This window comes from Conger conger, chromosome 11, assembly GCF_963514075.1.
Source record: "Conger conger chromosome 11, fConCon1.1, whole genome shotgun sequence".
NCBI classification, from domain to species: domain Eukaryota; kingdom Metazoa; phylum Chordata; class Actinopteri; order Anguilliformes; family Congridae; genus Conger; species Conger conger.
This window is the reverse complement of record NC_083770.1, coordinates 27426195-27449058: the sequence shown is the minus strand read 5'-3', so window position 1 is coordinate 27449058 and position 22864 is coordinate 27426195. Positions and strand designations below refer to the sequence as shown.

Below are 22864 nucleotides of genomic sequence, written 5' to 3'. Positions count from 1 at the left end.
GGAAAATCCATCTCCGCGTTTGCGTAAGCAGCTGCAGGAGCAGCGAAAAGGAGGAGGGGGCGTAATTGTGCGGAAGCAGAGCCGCGCAGCTGCTTTTCCTCACCCGATACAGACTCAGGCAAGGGCATCGATTTCCACCGTCTTACTGCGCTGCGTCAAATTTATATGGCCAACGCAAAATAAACTACACGGGAATATGGTCTATCATTCAGCAGCACAGCAGGACAGGAGACAGCTAAATGAACCAGAGAACACAGTACTCTTTCTATCCACCTTTGGTTCAGTCATCACGGGGGTTTTAGCTCAGATTTTGTAACAGTGTGCACCAGGCTCAACCCGACTGTGTATATTTATTTCACAGACTGCTGAAAAATAGGACAACAGTTCTTTGGGGAAAGTACATCAAAAGAGTCTAGTCAGCAAAACACTTGTATAATCAAACATTATTTTGATACTAATAAGACACAAGCTACTGTGTGTGGAAGAGCTTATTTTTGTCTACAGGACACTGGTTTAAAGGAAGCAAGGAGCAGGTAAAAGTTAAAAATGTTCAAAGAGAAGTACAGTCACAAGTCAGAGGAAATATAGAAAGACAGGCAGAAATGCTTTTTCTTTCATTTAGATTGAAAATATATCATATTTTTTACAATAAATATGGCTGTTTTGATGAGTTTTAAAGACATGGTGCATGTAATTGATTCGCCACCTGTGTCAAAGATTTGTTCTGGAGTCATGAGGTAGAGTAAAATAAAAAATAAAAAAAACCCCAGAGAAACACAAAGATTTCTGTGCCAGTCAACTACTCCAAAACATGTAGGAATGTCTGGAGTGGGACTTAAAATCTGTACCTGTCATTCAGGAATCCATGGCAGTGGGCCAAACATACTACAGATGAATGCACTAACTCAAGTCCAGCCTCACTCCCCTACTGTTTAGTAGAGACCTTAAATGTGGCATCAGACTTGTTTGTGTTTGCCACAAGTACACCAGGGGGTGCTGTTGAGCTTTGAAGCCAATACACAATGCCAACCCTTCCCCCTATAAACCTATTTAATGATGCACCCTTCCTCATCAAAATTTACAACTGAGATTATAGGTCACATAATGATAGCTTCAGGCACAGACAGGTTTTTAATCAATTTGGGGAAATTTACAGGATCTGGTGTTCTTTGTTCAATAGAATCCTTAGAGTATAATTTTGAACTCATTAAGGGTTAATGATGTCTCCTGAAACGACAACCCACACCTGCAGATTAATATGAACACCAAACAGACTAACAGGAGCCTTTCTGGCTGTAAAGGAAAAACTCCACGAGGAAACACAATTAAAACAACCACTGCAAACAAAATTCCTCTTGACTCTTCAACTTCAGGGCAATAATAATTTAGCTCATCTGAAGAACTTGCTTTGGTGCAGAGCATGACCGAAAAGGAATGCTTAGATTTGCATGCCCAATTATCTTCTGTAATAAGTGAATGTTCATCAGCAGAGCTACTCTTGCTCCTCGCCACAGCTGCTGACAAACTAAGAATCACAAGGAACTAATAATGACAAGGAAATGGCAGGAAGACATTTTCAGACATCTTGCTGCCAGTCAAAATGCATGGTACAAAAACCCAAAAGAGCTCAGCTGTGCCAAACCTAACAAAAGACAACCTTGCACTGGAACCTCACCTCACTGACTGACTGCAGGTTTCACTAAATGCAGTTGTACCAATAAAGCAGGATCAAGATCTCCAGGGATAGCAAGACCGCGGTCCAGCCTTTGCAGATAATCTCAACCAAATATTTTCAGATTAAAAAGACCATGACAGGTCAGATCACAAAGTGCTAAAAGCTGCGATGCATCTGGAAATCGGTGACCTGCTTCCATGATGATGGAGCTGCATGCAGACTCAGAGAGTTTACCCACAACTGTGCACCCCTGAGATGCTGAGAGATATTTTGAAGATGAGTACAGATAAGTGGATTAAGAACTTACTTGTCCAACACAAAGTAGAGGTCAAATCCCCCATAGCAGGACGATCCATTTTCGCCCCTGTCCCTGTCCCTGTTCAGCTCTGTGCTGCCCACTGCCAGCACGACCACCATGGCACAAAGCCGCATCGAAAACCATGCCCCCGTGGACCCGCCGGTGGACATTATTCCAGTTTAGAGGACAAAACAACTGAACAAAATTGCTCCCAGGAAAAAAAGTTTAAAGAAGGCAAGCACAAGAAGGATGTTTTTTTTCTTCTTTTTGCTGTTGTTTTAATATTCCTGTATTGTTTTGCAGTCTTCTAATTCCACAATCCTTTCAAAACGAGAGATCAGAAGTCGAGGCAGAAGATGGGCAGAATCAGGATATCCTTCAGGGCACAGTAGTGGTCCAACAATGTGAGAGCAGAGATGCTGTGAGCCCAGTCAGTCTGGACTAAATCAGAGGCAGTGCCTCACTCACACATGCACATGCAGGCACCTTCATATATACAAACTCCACACGCTTCTTTAGCTTCTTATTTCTTGTATATGTAGGGCACAGAATGTATGCTTCTTCCAGAAGGCTGCACCATGAGCTCTGTCATTGTGTCTTAGAGCCTCAAACTATTCCCTAACTTTCGGCTGATGTTTCTCCTCCTTCTGTTCTTTTTTTTATTGGTTTAAGAAGTTTGAAGCTGTCGAGAGGGCAGGAAAACAAAGCCTTGTGGTTCCAGCACCACCTGGTGGTGAAATACAGTATAACGAATATACATAAAGAGGACTGGATGCCTTATTTTTAATTCAAGGGCTTGTCAAATGATAGTTTGTTGACTCTGGGACTGAACTCTACAACTACAACTAGCTGAAATGGTATCAGAGTTAGTTTGTAGGCTACTCCTAAAACCCGGATGCGAGTTAGGATTTTTGACCCATGGGTTCCGTCAACAGATTTATTTTTTTCCCATGGGGATTTCGATTTCACCAGAAAACAACGTCTCTGGATAAAATAAGCTTTAGAGAGTTTAATGTTTTGTTCTATGACAAATTACACCCGTTCATATGTCAACAATGAATTTAACAATGAAGTTGCTAACAATTTGCTATTGAAACAATGGTTGTCACGTCCAGGAGGGCCAATATGAAACGGTCTATATGGTACGGTTAGTGCGACCGTTTTATAGGTTCAGTAGGCCTACAGCAACTTGCCGGTGTAGGTGCACATACCATACAGCTTCGAAATTCACGGTCGAGGTATTAAGGGGTGTTGTTTAGCCTATGCCGTAGATCAAAACGTGAAACTATCTTAAGCTTATGTTAACCACAGACCTTATTTTCCTACCGAAATGGAAATCGCTATTGGGGGGAAAAACTTTGGAAATCAAGAGGGAATCTATGGCGAAATAAACTCCCGGGTGGACGACAAAAAGACGTCGGTGCTCGAACGCTACAGCATGTGCACTGCACGGAAGAATCGATAATGTAAAAAAAATACTCATTTATTTCAGTCGCTTTTGTGTTTGTTTCTATGGTTTGTAGCAAGTTGATAGGGTATTGGCTGGACGCCTTTTTTTAGCTGAGTTAAATGTTGCATCAACGCTATCAGATGCATCTGAAACACTGTTGAAACTTTTAACCTTTTCAATAATCCGGACGCTAAACCATGCACCTTTATCACGTTGAATCTAGCCTCCTCGTTTTTCTCAAGCGTTGTTTTAAAAAAAAAAGCAAAAAGCAGCCAGGTCTAGCTAGGGGGGTTCTTCAAGCTACCGAAGTTCTCAGGTACCATGAAATTTCGAGTTTACTAAACGGTCATTTTGCATTTATGAAGCAGACAAGCACCTCTACAAATGAACGCTAAATTAGCTTTTTGGTTCTTTGGCTTTGTATTTCCAAATGTATACTACCAAGTTCGCTTGTGTTAAAAACTACGAGTTATTCCAGTTCTAATGGACCTAGCATAAGTAACGTTAAACATTCTGAAGAACAATTGGGGTTCGCATTCAGGAGAATATCTGGCGTACAGGATGTTTAACCAAGATTTTGCAATTTTCAGAAAAAGTCCCCAGTCTCTGCGTGGTTGCCGCGCTCCTGCCTCAGATGGTCGTTCAATGCGAGCTAATAGTTTCCCCCTCGAACAAGCAAGCTAATTTATTATGTTGGCATCAACCCAATAGTAAAATTATGGGCAATATTAGATCTGATGACCACATATTGAGGAATAAAGATGGCTGTCGACAGACTTTAAAGGAAAAGATGTTTAATTCACACCAACAGAGTTGCAACTGCAGCTGTTAAATACAAAAATAAATAAAGGAATACGGTTGTGATTGAATAACCAAAACTTCACATTTAACAAACTTCAAAAAGCGTTTTGAGAGTTGACCTTATTGGCTGTACTCCGTAAAACAGACAAAGACGAGCTACAGCCTCTCAATAGGCCTAAGTGCCGTTTAGAGAAAGAACAGTTTATCCGAGAGCTGGATTGAGGGCTCAGAGTGCAGGTACTGGCCCGACAGGAAGGCCAGTTTGTGGGCGTATTTGCAGGGTGCGGGCACACGGATGGTGCCAGGCCAGTTCCAGTACAAATGGCACATCTTGAAGGTCAACCTGCAAAGAATGCAGAACGTTTCAATCGGTATTTGTTCTACTTGTCTTCACTGTCAAAGTCGAACGTATCCATTTTCCCTCTGATCCTAGTTCAGACACAGCCACTACATTTCACTTCTGAACAAGTGAAGCAATCTGCAATCTGTTCAACCCTGTTTAGCCTAGATCTGGTAAATCCATTTTACACACAGGCAGTCACAAGGAAGTTGCACTTTGAAAGCACTCTGAAAATAGCACTGAATTATATAGAGAGCCAAAGATGGTTACGTGGGTATTTCAGGTAGGAGGGCACATGCATAATTCAACAGATGCAAACAAAGTTCACATGACAACTTCCTTCCCTTCATCCTCAATATGAGGCAAATGTGTTTCAAGAGTTGGACTCACCTTTGTAAATGGTCAGGAGTAAGGTTGGCTGTGTTATACACAGATATGTAATGCGTTGGCAAGCCGCAGCCCTGGCGAATGTGATGAGCCATTAGGTAGAAGTCCACCCTGAAATGTGAGGAAAAACATGCAACATTCAGGACCAATTAAGCAGCTGAAGCAGAGAGGATTCTGGACAGGAAGACCTTGCAGGTACTAACCATTCCCTGTTGGTGACTGTGTGGTCGAGGACAGTCCCAGGAGGGGGGGTGCCAAAGCGTTCGTCACTGCAAGCGTACAGTGTGGTGCTGATCCTCTTCTGGACCACGATGAATGCCAATTTTGGCTCGTAGTTGGGGAACGTCTCGAAGCACTTGAGCAGCTGTGGAATCTCAAATTTTTCCACGGTTGGAAGCTGGCCATCTGAAACGCCATCCCGATACACCACAATCTTCTCCGGGAAGGTGTGATTCAGCTGACAGAGCAAAACGCACCACACAACTGATTTAAGTGAAAGAAAGTATACTCGCAAAATCTGATTAAGCTGCACAACTGGCATGTCTCACTCTCGCAAGCTGAACGTGTGAATGATTCACCTCGTAGTACTTCTGTAAGGCTGCCAGCAGGCACACCCTGAAGCCATTGATCATCTCCTCGTTGGGCATCTGGAATGCCACTCTGGAATACCACCTGGTCAGTGAACTGCAGGAGGGGGAGGAAAACACTTGATTTCAAACACTGGATACAAATATTAGAAATATTTTCGTTGCCTGGGGGAAAAAAAAATGTGTTGCATGTCCTACCTGTTCAGACTTGCCACAAATCCCATGACTGATCTGTTCTTCTTGCTTGTGTCATGATGGACATCAACTCCAATTACCATTAGATGTTTCTGTTAAGAGAAACAAAGGGGTAAGGGGTTCAGGAGAATGGAACATGGTGTCTAATGCCTGGTGTACACTAGTCTGCGTGGTTGCCGTGCTGGTTTTTGATGGTCGTTTAATGCGAGACAGTCCGACTCGATCACAGCCTTCCCGATCCAGCCTTAAGCTAGTCTGTGATGCGAGAATATCAAACTGATCATTTTTTAGGCATGGCTCGTTTAGTATGTGATCCGTGACTACATTTTCATTGTGAGAGATTTTAGGACGGAAATACCAGATGATCATTAATTGTGAGATGCTCTTCGTTGTTAGTGTTTTGTTAGAATTTTGAAAGGTGTCTAGTGTACACATGACTAAAATAATTATGACGTGTTGCATGCCTGCATAGCACACACGTAAGCAGGACACCGTGTTGTACTGTTTTTCAGGACTACTCACCAGTGGGACATTCACAGTCCACAGCTCCCCTCCCAGCTTGCAGTTCATTTGCAGCAGGATCTTCTGAGCGATACTCCTCAGTTTTTGTGGTTGGGAAATGGTCCGGATATTTATGGCCTACATTAATCAAACAGTTAGCAATAATTACATGCAAAGGTCAGATCATTTGTGTTACCTGTGGTACCAAACTAAACAAACGCCTGCTAAATGGTCACAATGAAAGCCACTGGAACTACAGAACTTCTCAAACGTTCCACTTATCAAATGTTACTGCCAATAATGTTTTCTTGGGATGATCACTTTATGAATGATTAGAGTATCAGAAAACATCAGGTGCTTATTTTTTTATTAGTTGTCCTAATACACAATCCACAAAGAGCCTTTCCAGGGTCTTCCTAGGGGCTGGAGTCACAGACCTGAGAGGGGACTGGATTCTGCACACAGCACAGCTTCTTGATGGCACTGTACAGATCGTCTCTGTTGCCGGTCATAATGCACACCACCAGCTGGAGGTTGGGCTGGGGGAAAAAAAAGAAAAGCAGTGCCACTGTGTGGGGCCATTTTTTATATCCCATTCCCACCTTTCTGACCATTCCCACCCACCATTCCCACCAGATTGTGACTGCGCCTGCTTGTACCATTTTCTATTGATATTTGTTCCCATCCTGAAAATAAAGTGTTCACAATTGGGCATGTACAGGGACACAGAGGCAGGACAGGGCTCACCTCACTGGTCAGCTGGGAGTGAATACTCTTGACGTAGGTCTCGGTGCGGTCGTCTCTCAGCTCAACGCGGATTGGTCGGTCCAGTCGCAGCCCCATTGGCCCCGCCACTTTGCCAAAGGTGGCCACCAGCTCCTCGGCCTGCTCGGCTGCACGTCGTGGGTAGAACACAGCCCAGCAGTTCAGGGGAATCTAAGAGCGGCATATGGGCCAATCACAGCCCAGCAGTTCAGGGGAAGCTTAAGAGCGGCATATGGGCCAATCACAGCCCAGCAGTTCAGGGGAATCTAAGAGTGGCATATGGGCCAATCACAGCCCAGCAGTTCAGGGGAATCAAAGAGCAGCATTTGGGCTAAATACAGTACAGTCCAATCAACATGACTGGATTTTTGGACAGCACAAAATATAGCCTGAAACAGCATAAAGAGTGGTGATGTACAACTGACACAACAAGAGTGAAGCCTCTGGCAGCCAGGCTCTTGGGTCCAGCTCTTGGCTCACACTTACACAGCTGATGGACGCATCCCTGACTACCTCCCTGGACCAGCTGACATCAGAAGCTGTGACGAAGGAGGCCGACTGCAGACAGATGGTCTCCATTGGCAGGGTCCTTCCTTGAGTCTGCCAGAAAAGAGAGTGCACAGTTCCATTTTTATCATATATGCCATACTCTGTCCAGATAATGGAGGACAGTGTAGCTGAGAAGACATGAAGCACATGGCCCCCTATTTAAAACCCAAACACAGAGGACATAGGGCCAGGACATCAGTGGGATTGCTGGATTGGATTTTTACAAACCTCACTGTAATCCACAATTGCCACTTCAGACAGACGCTGTGCTTTGTGAAGGCATGGACTCACCACCAGGATGTTGTTGCTGATGTCCAGGCCCCAACGAGCCAGCTCTGCCAGGGCCTCCTTGTTGGTGTTGATGTTCTGGAGCAACTGCTTGAGCGAGTGGGTGTGCTGTTCCCCGCTCACGTTGATGTGCATCGTCAGATCCTGAGGGGCCACACACACGGGTCACTGAGAGCCACAAAAAATGTGTTGCAAGTGACTTGCAGACATACCGTTAATTGAGAGAATTACTGCATGCGAGAGACCCTGTAATACCATTTGTAAGAAAATGTGCAGGACGCAATTTATAATGCAAATGCAATAAAAGATCTTGCCTTCATGGCCCGGAAATCCTTCCTCATTTTATCTGGGATTCCAGTCATGAAGGAGAGCTCTGGAAGGAGAAGGATCTCTCCAGTAATCACCTGTAAAAGATGCATACAGCTAACCCAGCCATTTAAAAAAAGGGCTGCATTACAACTGCCGAATATCTGAAAATAGGCAAACAGAAACTAGAATGTGTAGTTTATAGTTACAATTTGATTAGTCTGTAAATTGTTGAAAGGGTAACAAAAGCATATCAGCACTCAGTATTTGGAAAGCACAGAAACAATAACATGTACAATCCTTAGTCATGTCTTTTCGAAACTCACCTATGACATTTATTGTGTGATATTAAAATGCAACTTGTGCAACTTGAAGGTTAACCAAGTGAAGTAGCTCAAAACCTCTTGGGTGGTTTACCTTTCCCCTCGGCATCGACCGCTCCCTGGGCCGATGCACAAGCAAAGGCTGGTCCACCTCTTTTATGGTGATCCCATAGTTCTTACTGTTAAAATGAAGAACATGTCTGGTTATATCTACAATAAGTGCTAAAGAGTGTTTCTAAATGGAAAAAGTAAATCACAACCGGAGGTGTGTAATATTGTAAAAAGGTGAAAGGTAAAGGTGAAAGTTAACAGTGGACAAATCCACACCTTTCGTTTTTAACATTCAGCACCTTGTAGAAGCCGAAACGTAAGCAGAGATAGGGGGTACCTATAATAATCCAGAAAGGAGATCTGTGACCCGTCCGCCATGGTGAAGGTGTCTTTGGGGGACTTGGACCACTCGACGTCATCGATGCGGTAGGTGCGGTTGTTGTAGCGGGTCAGCACAATGCTGCCGACCAGCTCCTTGGTGCACTCGTCCTGAAAGCTCTCCCTGCTCTTCTCATAAATCACATTCCTGCCAGCACAATTAAGAGTAAATCACCCGCAGGCCCAAAGGCTGACAATCCAGGCAGAGGCCTACTAAACGCACAGCCGTGAAACAAGCATGAGTGTTCTTCACACTGCAATGCATCTCTGCACAAAAATTAAATCCAAACAATGAACGTGTTTGGGCTAAGATCCAATCAGATATGGCAAGATCCAATCAGACATGCCTGTTAAAAGACAACTGCAAGGTGAACTATTATCCTAAGATAATTACCCAGAGGACTCCCTGGGTGCCTCTTTTCGAAGTGAACTGTGGAAAATGTCTGAGAGAACTCACATCACATCCAGCACAGAGTCATTGCGCAGCACTTTGTGTGACACGTCCACAGACAGGTACAGGCCTCCGTCAGTGCGCTTGATACAGGTGGAATAACCTGGCCACACCTGCAGCCTGACAAAAAACAGATGGGAGAAAAAGGAGAAAAACACTCCAGGGAAATGTCTGTCTGGACCCAAGGCTTTTTGCATTTTTCAGCCATCTGACGCTTACCTGTGCTTTCCAAGAATAACTGCACTTTTTGGGTCGTAGTGATTCCTTCCCACCAGTTTCAGTCCCAAGATCTTCATGACTCTGCGCACGCAAATAAAATAGAATAAAATGACTTCTCCCAATTAAGGTTGTTGAAAACATTTGTTTATGTTTTCATAATTCCTTGCTTAAACTTATTAACAAACAGGTCTGGCTTGTTATAATTTGCTTAGTCTTCTAATGCTTCATTACCGACAGTACCAAATGGTTACTTTAAGTGGCCAGGTGTTCATACCTTCACCAATTAGGAGCCTACTGATTCCCCTCAGTCTTGAAAAAAAAAAAAAGAGCTTTAGTTTTTAGGTCTTTTGCAGTACGGCAATGTAAATATGGGGCTTGTATTTTTCATGGCATGCATAGCTGTTCCTTAAAAAGCTGCCCACACACATTATCTTTTTATGCGATTCATGTGCGCACTTTCAAAGCTTTTATGCTTAGCTACTCCTTACATACTGTGGCTTAAAAGGGTAAAGAATCCCTGAATACATGAAAATCATCTTAAAAATGAACCGCTTGATAACATTCTGAGATTGCAAATGTGGTTGGAATGAAAACCAGCATACACAGGTTGAAAACCAAAGCTGTTATTCGTTTGCGGTTGTTGTGCAAACCCAGTAATATCGCACGTGTAGAACAGAAAGAGGAGATTTAAAAATCTGTGACTGTGACAACTGTACAGTGATGCTCCCACACGGCAGCCCGTGAGAGGCTCTCCTGAGCCATCCCTGCCACAGTGCAGATCTGATCCAGTGCCACTACAACATTACCCACCTCCTCAGCACCACGTTGTAGAATGGGATGCACAAGTCGGAGTTGGGCGGCAGGATTTTGGTCATTTGGACCTTGATCTGAATCTCCTGGTTGTCTGTGCGCCTTTCACCCTTCAGGTAAATTACCTGCCACCAGGAACAGTACAGCTTCATTCATACAGCAATCCTTGGACAACTACCTAAACTACACACTGGAACTCGGCCCTGGAGACCCGTATATACTGGTTTTTGTTACAGCCACTCTCTTGCTCGAGTAAGGCTGCTGAGCAAAAGCGTTTAAGAAAAATTGTTAAAATTTGGATTGCAATGAGAACAAGCATACACAAGGGTCCCAAAGTACCAAGTTTGAAAACCAAACCACTGCCATAGTAATTTCATTGCAGTGTATGAAACACAAACTGATTTCATATTTCATCTCAACTTAAATTATTTGCTTGGTGTGCATGTTTAATCAAGAAAACATGTTACTGCATGTGTAAGCATTACACATACAGTAACACTTTGGAAGGCCGTTTCTAGGGTTACACTGAAAGGATGCAGAATGGAGCTGGTGTGTGCATGATTTCATGTGCAGGGGTCTGAGGAGGGTCTGACCTCATCCAGCCTGACCGGGAGGTACAGGATGGAGCCGTCAAAGGCAATAACCTCCCCTGTGGTGGAGCGGTGGTCTTTCATCATCCCGAACCGCATGCTCATGGACTCCACATTCGGCCTGAAAGACAGAAGCACAGATGACCATTTACTGCATGCGAGAGTCTGCACTGAATTCCCCAGCACAGAGCTTCAAAGTTTCTCTCAATACATTTTACTTACAAAGTAGGATTTATCTCCTGCACTCACGTGAAGGTGACATGATACTGAAAGACTGCCTCGTTCCTGCAGCAGATCGCGATGTGGTTTGAGCCAATGGGCAGAGGGGTTCCTTTGGTGCCTCTTTTTTCCAGTGGCTCGCTGTAATTAAACAAAGATTGAAGCAGAAACTCAAAAATAAAAGGAAAGACCAGCACTCAAAAAACCTCCCTAAGAGACACAGAAACAATGTTCAAAACGTACAGAAAACATTTAACTTAGTCATAAGCAGCTAGCACAAAACATTCTCACAATGTTCCAGCCTTGTAGTGGCAATGTTATAGCATAGACAAAACATTCCAGTAACATTGTGAGAACATTGTGTTGGGCGGATGTTTTAAACTATATGCAGTTACATAATGTAAGAGTAACACCCAACAAATATGACTCAGGCTCTACAATGAACAAATTAATCTGAGCAGTAAATCCATAGGATACAAAGTCAGCTTTGCTTCAGGCTAACAATGATTTTGTTAAGCAGGTCAGAAAATGCATCTATGGAGTATGAAACGCACCGTGTGACCTCCATCTTGAGCTCCCCTTTGGGCACAGCAGGTGGGGGAGGGCTTCCTGGGGCCTTTGGGGGCTCTTTTGTCACATGCAGGGCAGGGGATGGGAGGGTGGTGGGGGTAAGAAAAGTGGGTGCACTGGGCCCTCTCCCCCAGCTCATGGGTGAAGGTGTAGCTCGCCCAACACCAACCATCTGACCCAAGACACTGAAAGCACACGTCAAATTCAGGGAGAACACTCGAAAGAAAAGTAAAAACATGGTAATGGGAGTAATTAATTTGTGCCTTTCACCGGTCACAGATTTCAGAAGTAACAAAAAAAGGCTTGTAACTAATTAGTTTAATTGGAGCAATGGTATTTGGGCTTTGCATGAGAAGAGAGCATGAACTTTGGTTCACAGCAAATAAAATTCTCATATTGTAATGAAAACAGGATGGGATACCTAGGAGCATAACAGAGAAACAATAAATGTGTCGCTTTTAAAATTGAAATGATTCCTGCTACTGGTCATAAAAAAAACTAAATATACAAAAAACAACTAAAGACTTCCTTCTAAACCGGTTTTGCTAAAACTGATCACATTATCTGAAAGAAGTCCATATCAATCAGAAAATGTCCCTAGACGACCCAAAAGGTAATTAATTCAATAATGATTTAAGTCAACATTGTGAAGGCAGTGAAGTGAGAACCATGGGGAGAAGCTTGACTAGCGCAAATGCATAATTAATGTTAAAAGCTTTCTGGTGCCGTGCCACTGGAGACCCAATCAAACAGACTGAGAGGTCAGAGCCTCAGTTACCCCACAGATACCCTGGGTAGACCCACACAGGCGCTTTTCTCCACACCTTCCACGCCCCTTCTCCTCTGCATGCCTCTCCCTCACAGGGGCCGTGGATGACTTCAGCTCCGTTTCAGTATCTCCGAACGCTCCACGCCCTGTGTATCCAGATGCAATAATCCAGGGGCAATAGCACAAAAAAAAAAAACCCTGGACTCAGAGCCCTCCATTTTAAGGAATCACATAACCACTTCAATATTTTAAAGTTTTAGATTACCATTTCATCTTTATGAAATAAAAAACATTTCTGTAGAATTACTTTATTTTTTTCCCCCTTCGGTTTTTGTCAGTGGTGGAGTTTTGACTTGACTTACCCAGAGACGGCACTCCCCTCCCCCAGGAAGTCTTGAGAGGTTCAATCCCCATCCCCCGAAACATGGACACCAATGATACCGAGGGGGCGGGCAATTCCACCTGCGAATCAAACACCTCCAGTACACATAACATAACATAACAGCAAAAACAGGCCATTCAGCCCAGCAATGCTTGCCTTAGCTTGCTAACTGCTTAGTTTGCCTAAAAGCTAAATAGTATCAAGCACTATATCAAGCCTGGTCTGAAGCACATCAAGAGGAAGACATGAAAGCAAAGAACCAACTCACCTGCTTTACGTGGGTCACCTCTTCCTCTTCTGTCTGCAGACCTGGCATATCTGCAGGGAGGTCTATCACAGCAGGCTGACCTGGGGAGACCTGACCAGGATTGCGTATTTCAGTTGGAAGCCCAACACTGGGCTCGGTAGTAGAGAGCAGCAGCCCTCGGGCACGGCCCAATCCGCACTCTTGCTCTGGCAAGGCCAGCCCCCGGGCGAAGCCCACAGGACGGTCATTCAGAGCGTACGGCATCCCTCTGCCGTACTGCACTGCAGGAGGGACGCCCGGTAAGGCTATGCCCCTAGCACGCCCGTAGCCAGGCTCCTCTGGCAATGGCAGCCCCCGGGCATGGCCCACAGCCGGTTCTTCTGGGAGCAGACCTCTGCCCCGCGCCTGCTGCTGTAGCCACAGCATGTGGGGGGCACCGGGCGAGCTAGGAAACCACGGCTTGTTTGGATCCATTTCTTGCTAAAAGGTGAAATATAATGGTCAACAAGGGATGTGTCAACAAGCTGGTAAGTGCAGTTCCTAAACATGAACACCCTATAATCTTGCACTGGTGCAGATTTGGCATACATATGGAAATTAAATTAGGTGGGAAAGCAGCGGTATGAAAGTGCATACGTTTCTGCAAAATATTCTGAGGGAGTCTACATGCTGAAGGTGTCACTGAAATCTTGGTCACTGAAACGAAACAGTTCGTTAAAATGAATTCCAATCCAAAATAAAGAAAATCCCAACGAACCTGTATTCTGTAAATTTAATAGCAGTTCAATGACTTTTCAAAAACCTTAAATTCCTAATCGAAAATCTGGAATGCCACCGAGAGGAGGCTGTAGGACAGCGATTGTGAACCACTTGCAACAATATCAAGACCAAAACATTACATTACTGGCATTTGGCAGACGCTCTTATCCAGAGCGACGTACAACAAAGTGCAAATTCCATAACTTACAAATCACCGGGAACAAGTTCGGGAAGTACAAATTCAAGTGCTAAGAGAACAACAAAGATAAGAACTAGGGCCCATTTATGAGTCTGAGAATGGATTATGACTAAAAACGACCAAAAAAGAACCATAGGTCTGTATCTCACAACTTGATAAAATGTACGTTTTATCAGCCATCTAAGTTACCAGGCTCGCCACGTTTCCAAAACGAATTCTATCTGAACAGAATATGTCATTTAGCTAGGGCTAATTTAGGTCTAGCTAATTACTTTCAGCTAACGTCAATTTAGCTAGCTAGCTGCTTTCACAAACTTAGGTAACTTCATTGTTAGCTATTTTGTTTAAAAAATAATAATTAAAAAATCACCAGCGAGTGATTTTTCAAAATCATAATCGAGCTAGCTGTTAACTCTGGTTAACTTTTATCAATGGCAAGTTAAGCATTCTCGTCTTCATTATATTTAATACGTTAAATCCTAAAAAGTGAAATGTCTAGTTTCAGTTTAAAAGCGCATGACTTTTCTTCCCCAAATACAAACCACAGTTATGACTACCTATTTTACATTAGCACGCTAGCTACAGCTGGGCACGCACACCTGGGGAAAAATACTGAAATAAAATTAAAATCGAGTGCTGCGGGGTGAAAAACATAATGTCAACTAACTTGCTGATTGTTATCTCATTTAATTGGTTTACTAATTGTTTCCAGATAAAGAACCTTACAAATTGGCAGGAACGGCGATTTGAAAAAATGTCTTCATCCACCCAGATTATTGCGCAATAAAACATCAAGCGAAAACCGGGAAACTAATAATGGAGAAATCGCCTTTGGAAAGTGTTGGCTAGCTATTGGACATTTCAACAAAACGCGGTTTCATTCGGATACGACAGTGGCTCGTTCTTTAGTCAATCAAATGTTAACGCTCATCCTTGCTCTACAGTCTGCGTCCTTCCTCTTCGACATGTTTCCACATTTAAAAAGCAAGAATCCACGTGCTTGGGTTTATAATTATAACTACAGATTATTGTGAAATCTAATACATATTTTTTACTCACAAAATGATACTCATACTACTAATGTTCAGCTGCTCAATAGTACAGATGTTTTGGAAGGATAACAACACGCACAACCTTTGTCCATTTCTGATTCATACAGAAATAAATGACAAATGTAGGCTTCTTTCAAAGAAATAATCCATTAGTCTATAAATTGAAAAACTGAAAGTGAAATAAAGTTTATTCATTTTTTTATTATTATTATAATGCCACACAATCGGAACACAAACAACAGTGTACTTATGTTTGTATTGGCCTATGGTGTTGTTAATTTGTCTGATAGAAATGAATAAACCACACCTGATAATGCCATTTGACATTTATGCTCCAGCTGCCAGATCTGTCGGTGAAAATTTGTTCCTTAGAGGAGAACCCCTGGTAAAACAGCAGTAGGCAATTCTCTTCAATGTTTGAGCAATGTTTGAGATCCTGTAAATATTGTCATTATTTACCAGCTACCCTCACCAATTTTAAATTGTATTGCATATATTTAATCATATGTATTCTTCCAGGTTAGGTAGCATATAAGTCTATCACCATTCCACTTTTTTTCCCTTATGTTTTAAGGAAGAAAAATTACAAAGTGTTCCAGTCTTTAAGCACAGCAACTAGGCCCCAATGCAGGAAATTGACAGAAGACTCTTTAGGGAAATTCAAATGAGGGCTCTAAATACATCCAAAAGGGGGAGCTACAGTCAAAGGGAACTAAATACAAACAAGGGATTTTTAGGCTATACTAGGATGCTCAGGACACTACCTTAAAATAATTAAGTGCTCCACTTGTGAATCATTCACACCCTGGTCATAATACACATTATTATTATTATTATTATTATTATTATTATTATTATTATTATTATTATTGTATTCCAGCTGTTCATGTATGTTTTGGTTTAGCTGAGTTGTCTGGTTGTCTGGAATGTAATTTCTGCCAAAATATAAACCACATAATTAATTTATAATTAGTTAAATAGAGCAAATGGAAGAGATGAGAGAACCTGGAGATAATATGATTATCCATATATGGACAGAGCAGCCTCAGTTTAAGGTCGATATAGCTATATTTAGAAATTGCTGTGAATATTAATTTGCTTCAACACTATTCTTGAATATTAAACAGGCAATCTTTACGATTTTCTTTACTTTTAAGATTTAAACTAAAATCAGGTACAGAATTCGTCTATATACATTCTAAATCATTAAAAAATAATTGCTTGCGGATATCATTAGTGAAATACTGACCTGAAAGATGTTTTCTGAAATTGTTTTCTGAAAAGGGTAGACATTATACTGTGAATGCCAATCTCTCATTAGTCATGCATTTGTTTCCCCAATTTGTGCCGCCTATCAACCATACCTTGACATGAATATTGCCAGCCTTGTTTTACCTTGGCTCCAATTACGTAGTTATAGACAGCATGAAAAGCTGCTTGATGACTACCTTGCTTCAAGTTGAACTTTTTATTGTGGGATGACACCCTCTGCAACAGTGCAACTACAAGCATCCACTAAAGTACACACCCCTTAACTGCCCGGGGCCAAGACAAAAGTACACAAGAAATAGAAAAATATGCATTGATAAACAAAATTTAAGACAACAAATTGTTACAAAGAGGTGCCAAATGCCAACATTGTTGAAAAAAGTATGAGTAATTCTGATCCCCCGAGATCTGACAACCCCACGACAACGCTAGACTGCAGCAACCTTGGGGGAGACCAGAGAGACCTCACGCCCCTTAGCTCAGGCTGCCCACCCTTTGCCATCCCTTCCACACCCAGCGCTTCAGCAACCCCATCTTCCTATCCCCTACCCCCTCGAGAGTGACGGAGGCTATAACAGGAGCTTAACACCAACATTTTTTTTATCATTTGTAAACAGCTGTTCATTGTTAGCTTTGCATGGTATTATGGACCACAGATTCTTGACAACCCTCCACATGCCTGGCTATTAGCTTTGGATAACCTAATTCAAAGCATGGTTACTGTGGGAACTTAAAGCTAATCCATTTAAAGCTAATCAATTTACTGTATTGTGGCTTCAGTGTATTTCCCTCATAATTAGAATGCATTCTACGGTCTATCAAACTCATCACATATTTTTAAAGTACATCAATTGCTTCAGATGCTATCCTCTGGTGTACATGTCATCACATATTTTCTAAGAGTACTAATTGTTTCAAATGCTATCCTAAATGTAAATGTCAAGACACTTGACAGAAGTATAAGAGAAAGACAAAGGGAACCACAGTCCATGACTTCTACCATCACATCTGCTGTCTGTTTTGGTGGAGAACTGACCGAGGACAGCTGTTTGTCAGTAATGTTTTCAGGCCAGTAGACTCGTTTATCTTCCAGTTCCAGTCTAGTTACAGCTTCAGCACATCAGATGCATTTTCCCAGACACATTTTATCCTCATGGGTTTCCGCCTCCAGCTGGTTCCTCCGAGAACAACTGGCTCATCCCTGCGGAAATATTCACACAACCCCATCCGTTTATACAGTGTGTTGAAGGATTGAAAACAGTAGCTTAATAACTCAAAGAAATCTTTCTGCTTCTTACTCATTACATTAAATTGTCTGTTGGTTCACTGGTTGTCCGTGTCCATGGCAACTTCATGGTTTGTCTTTTATACATCCATTTATGAATTTATTTTACACAAATTTGCACTCCCTTGTTTTGGAATTGGAATGACAAATTATACCTTGTGTCACTGTGATGCCACCCACGTACAGAGCCCTGCTAATTAAGTATGTGCATTTTCCAATGCACTCAACTACAAGCCTGTGACTATTTTCCACAATAAAGGTCAAACACTGCAAGATAGTTGTTGGCAGTTGAAGGAAAGGCATAATTCTGGCTGATTTAAAATGGTCTGTGACCCACATACCAATTTAGACAATAAAAGTATAATAATAACACAAGTTAATGACATCATGGGTAATTTTATTTTACTCAGTGAAGACTTTATTAGGTGTTTATTAGACTTATTGGTCTTCTGCTGCTGTAGCCTATCCACTTAAGAGGTTTGATGCGTTATGTGTTCAGAGATGCTCTTCTGCATACCACTGTTGTAACCCTGTCTGGCACCAACAATCATTCCATGGTTAAAGTCACTTAGATCACATTTCTTCCCCTTTCTGATATGTGGTCTGAACAACAGCTGAACCTCTTGACCATGTCTGCATGCTTTTATGCATTAAGTTGCTTTCACAAGATTGGCTGATTAAAGATTTGCATCAACAAACTGGTGTACAGATATACCTAATACATTTCTCACTGAGTGTATATTCAGTTTAATAAATATTGAACATGGGTGGCACGGATGGTGCAGTGGGTAGCACTGCCGCCTCACAGCAAGGATGTCCTGGGTTCGAATCCCCGTCGGCTAGGGCCTCTTTGCGGAGTTTGCATGTTCTCCCCGTGTCTGTGTGGGTTTCCTCCGGATACTCCGGTTTCCTCCCACAGTCCAAAGACATGCAGGTTAGGCTGATTGGAGAGTCTAAATTGCCCATAGGTATGAGTGTGTGAGTGAATGGTGTGTGTACCCTGTGATGGACTGGCGACCTGTCCAGGGTGTATTCCTGCCTTTCGCCCAATGTATGCTGGGATAGGCTCCAGCTCCCCTGCGACCCTGTTGAGGATAAGCGGGTTAAGATAATGGATGGATGGATGGAAATATTGAACATATTTTTTATACTGAAATTAGGATGGTACGCAAAATGTTATATACAGTTAACATTTACTGACAGAATATTTACATTAATCATCCCGGCTATTTTATTTTGTATAGATCATTCAATCAGGCAATTTGCTGCTTCACTGGGTGGTACTGCATCCATGCAACCACAGATTTAACATATGCATTTAACTCAAGTTCTAATATGTTAATGTTATTATTATTATTATCCAGTAATGTTCATCTCTCTACTCCACTACTAGATAGATTCAAGGAGCTAGGGTCAGGGGTAGAGGGCATAATTTGGCAGCAATACAAACAAACAGTGTGTGTCTTCATCGCCATGAATGTTAAGCACGCTAAAATCCCATCCTGCCAGATACAAACCAAACACAATCAGAGAGAAGATGGAAGAGACAGACCGCTGTGTCTGATTGGAATGAGCCAATTATACCTTTTTATAATTACAAAATAGATCGGAACCACACCACCTCCACACCTCCCTTTTCTCAAGAATAACAGGATGATTCACTCTCAGGCACAGTCATTGAGAGCATCAGGAATTGATTCCACCCTCAGAAGTGTAGAGCAAACAATAAGGCAGCAATAGAAAAGACCCTCTTTATCAGTCATATAATAACAGCGAATTACAATTGTCAGAAATGAACAAAAGGGTGGATATGGTCATTGAAAATATGAAGTAGATAACGTGGTTTCCAGTGTAGGGTTATTGGGTTCTGGAGTGAATGCTTGTAGAACATTCAGCTTATCATTTACCATATTCTTCAATCATTGGATGGCAGCATAATGTTATATATAATCATAGCATAATGATATACTGTATATATAATTAAAAATAAAAAACTGTCATCTATATATATATATATATATATATATATATATATATATATATAGATATATATATATATACATATAAAATGGCATTAAATTAAATGTATTTGGTTGTACTTTATTTTCCAAAAACAATAACCAAGCCAAAAAAACACAGTTCAAATAAAAGAGCATGGCAGGACAATGATGCCAATTATTATTTAAAATGTTCAAGTTTTATAAACTGTTCATCAAAACATCAGGCCAAACATATATCAAGTAATGACTGGATTGCTAAGACATTTGCAGTGCACATTCATGTGAGAGGAGACTGTTGTGCCTTGGTGTATGTCTGCACTGTAATGAGTGCATTCTTTGTGCTTAGTTCATCCCATCATGCTCTGTAAACTTGAGATTGTAGTACATGAAAATCCCAGGAGGGCACCTGTTTCTGAGATGCTGGAACCACCATGTCTGGCACCAACAATCATATTTGCAACTATCAAAGTTGCTTAGATCATGCTTAAATCACCCTTAATAATGTTTGGTCAAACAAATAAACCTTTTCACGATGTCTGCAGGCTTTATAAATCAGGTTGCATATTGAGTTGGAGCCGCATGATTCCCTGTTTGGAGGATCTGGCTATTTGCCTTAAAGAGCAGGTGTGTAAAGCGGCCACTGAGTGTACAGTATATTCTTTAGGTTCATTAAGATTAATATATTCAATCACAATGTTCATTTTAACACCACATATCTGCTGGTCTCCTTGTCTGTATTTTGCGTTGTAAGAGGTAGAGTCTGCCTCTCCTTCATCTGTATTTATTGCCTGGTTTGTCTTGAGTGGCTGGCTAACATCTTTAGAAATTTGCCAGACCTTATTGCACAACAGGTCTTGGTACAGGGCAGTTACAGTGGCTTGGCCTGTGCCAGTGGTGCTGCTTGCTATTCTTTCACATTTATTTTTGTCTTTTGAAAAACATTTGAAAAGCATTTGAAAAACATCGACACGGTGTGTCTTTCACACATTCACACTTCGAACATACCCGTCTGAAATCAGGTTCCATAAAGACCTAAAAATGGTTAACATGGACACAAGCCAAGGAACCCTTTCTTTCTGAGTGTTCCATGCCCCCTGAGACATCCCCTTAACAGAGGTCCCTTAAGCTGTAAGCATTTGGAGGTGGAAGTTTCTCAGTATGTCCTGATATCTGCTTGGACAGTGAGACAAAGCACAATGAGCTGTGGGATGGAGAGAGCATGGCTGGGCAGTGGCAACTGCGTGAGAGCAGGAGGTGAAAAATAAGCGAATGTGCCCCTTGTGTGGCATCAGCCAATGACAGAGCTGAACAGCAATGCTGCTCCAAAGCATGACAAATAGATGTTACTGATTTGATGCTTTTATCCAAGACATACAGGATTATGAATACAAGTCCCTTTCGAACACACAAACTGTGTATTGTTAGTAAAAACGCACTACCAACTGAGTCTGAACTGTGAGAGGACCACATTCATACTGGTTTGTATTTGTATAGTCCTACGGGTGCTTGGATTAAAGCTTGCTCGTACCATAAGAAACCTCTCTGAAGGTTGAGCAATGTCATGTCATGTCCAAAATGATCAAATCTGTAGTGACACCAGAGAATATGACATAACACTCAAGGATTGTGTGCAACTCTTGCCCATGCATCAAACCCTCATCTCCAATGGCCAATGCAGTCAGCAACTAGCCTCTGCTTAAGGAACACCCCATGGGTCCTCTCTGTTATGCCGTTCCTCCTGCAGGGTCAGCAGGGAGACTGGCAGATTCCTGTACATCAGTTCCTGCCCTCCCTTCCCGACTCTTATCATGGTTCCATCATGTTCACCTGTTTCATTACTGTTACAATGTTCTCACTGTAACTGCGGCAATGCTACTGCCATATTGTAAGGTCACATTTGACAATGAGCATCACACACCCCTGAGCCAAATTCCAATGCAACAGCCATTGTTATTATTACTATGTAGGCTGTTGTCTACATAACAGTGGCACTGAACATATCCTGAAAAGAGATGGCAATTGGTCTGGTAATCACATATTGAGCTTAAGACCCCAAGGGGCTAATGTGTGACAGCCATCATCAGGGGACTGCTCAGGATAGTAGAACTGACTACCTGGGGCCTCAAGCCAGGGGTGGGGGTGCTTAAAAGGCCAGAACTAAAAAGACAGCTTTGGCAAGGAGGCCCACAGAGACTGCATTTGTGCAGGGCTCAGAATTTCATGCTACACATCCTGCCTGTCTCTTAGAGCTGCATGCACTTCCAGTTCCTTGCTGCCAGGTACTCTCTCAGCAACTATGTACTTTCCCTTTCAGTTACATTGCATTATTTATTTTCATAGTGCACACACAAACACAAACAGACACACAGCTTACATTTACTTACAAAGTTATGTAACATATACATGAAGGACATTTGTTTTTGCACTATTTATGCAACTGGATAGTTACAAAAAGAACTTAAGTTAATTACCTTGTTCAAACATTGAAGAATAAAAACGTCAGTGCTTGGTAATCAAACATTACATTACATTACAAGGCATTTAGCAGACGCCCTTATCCAGAGCAACGTACAATGAGGTGCAGATTGAACAAACATTTTTCATTTTTGTACTGCAGTCGATGTATAAAAGAGTGTACGTGGGCATGTAGAAAAATAACTTTTTCATAATAGCTTGTATACACTCACCATTTTTAAATGATATTTTCACGGAGCTCACAGAGCGATAAGATTAACATAATAAATATTTAGCTCGCAGTTTATTGAATATATTATCATCCAAGCGTATGATTAGTTAGAAAAACAGCGTAAGACACCTGCATACAATTCATAGACTACTGTACGTATACCCACAAGGTTTTCAGTTATTTTAGTTGTGTTGTGCGCCTGTCCCAGATTTGTTGTTCGAATATTTAAAATTATCGATCATAGCAGTACTTTTTTAAATTAACGAATTAATTCATTACTTTCGAAATTAAGGTTGTATATAATATTAATTTATTTATTTTAATCTGGAGATATCAAGAAAAGAGTGTACGCTCTTAATTGTGAAGCTCTCAGCTCTTAGTAGGCTATGTTGGGGGAGGGTACTGTTCGATTGTTATCCCAGTTGAGTTGAACCAGCGCTGGAATTAAACATGCATCGTGTAG

At 41.9% G+C, this 22864-nt stretch overlaps 2 protein-coding genes across 4 annotated transcripts in view; both read right to left on the bottom strand.

Moving 5' to 3' along the window:
• The window catches only part of LOC133140365 (anthrax toxin receptor 1-like), a 44619-nt gene extending 42158 nt beyond the window's left edge, over positions 1–2461 (bottom strand). The window contains exon 1 of the mRNA XM_061260268.1: positions 1983–2461. Coding sequence (XP_061116252.1) covers positions 1983–2143 — 161 coding nt within the window. The 5' untranslated portion in view covers positions 2144–2461. The remainder of the gene's footprint in view (positions 1–1982) is intronic.
• A 1739-nt stretch (positions 2462–4200) lies between these two features.
• piwil2 (piwi-like RNA-mediated gene silencing 2) lies at positions 4201–14978 on the bottom strand. Of its 3 annotated transcripts, XM_061260323.1 has the most exons (24): positions 14119–14302; positions 13788–13847; positions 13173–13631; positions 12885–12984; positions 12578–12668; positions 11738–11938; positions 11214–11324; positions 10968–11085; positions 10375–10499; positions 9565–9645; positions 9352–9465; positions 8854–9042; positions 8560–8644; positions 8151–8240; positions 7840–7980; positions 7486–7599; positions 6982–7170; positions 6672–6773; positions 6256–6372; positions 5737–5825; positions 5530–5635; positions 5155–5408; positions 4955–5062; positions 4201–4567 (listed from the first exon to the last, which is right to left on the bottom strand). In XM_061260323.1, the coding sequence occupies exons 3-24, from the start codon at positions 13623–13625 to the stop codon at positions 4411–4413; spliced, it is 3135 nt and encodes a 1044-aa protein (XP_061116307.1). In that variant the 5' UTR covers positions 13626–13631; positions 13788–13847; positions 14119–14302; the 3' UTR covers positions 4201–4410. The 3 variants fall into 3 exon arrangements, with proteins under 3 accessions (XP_061116307.1, XP_061116306.1, XP_061116308.1); XM_061260322.1 differs by lacking the exons at positions 13788–13847; positions 14119–14302 and adding an exon at positions 14836–14978; XM_061260324.1 differs by lacking the exon at positions 13788–13847.
• Positions 14979–22864: the final 7886 nt, after the last annotated feature.

What these genes read in the sequence shown, in the direction of transcription:
- piwil2 (XM_061260322.1), bottom strand. Translation starts at nt 14,901, where the DNA reads ATGTTTTATTGCGCAATAATCTGGGTGGATGAAGACATTTTTTCAAAT. An exon ending in CTCAAGATGGAGGTCACACG is followed by an intron (nt 11,325 to 11,737) that starts GTGCGTTTCATA and finishes GTTTAATTACAG; the next exon opens with CGAGCCACTGGAAAAAAGAG. An exon ending in TCAGCAACAACATCCTGGTG is followed by an intron (nt 7,600 to 7,839) that starts GTGAGTCCATGC and finishes CTTTTCTGGCAG; the next exon opens with ACTCAAGGAAGGACCCTGCC.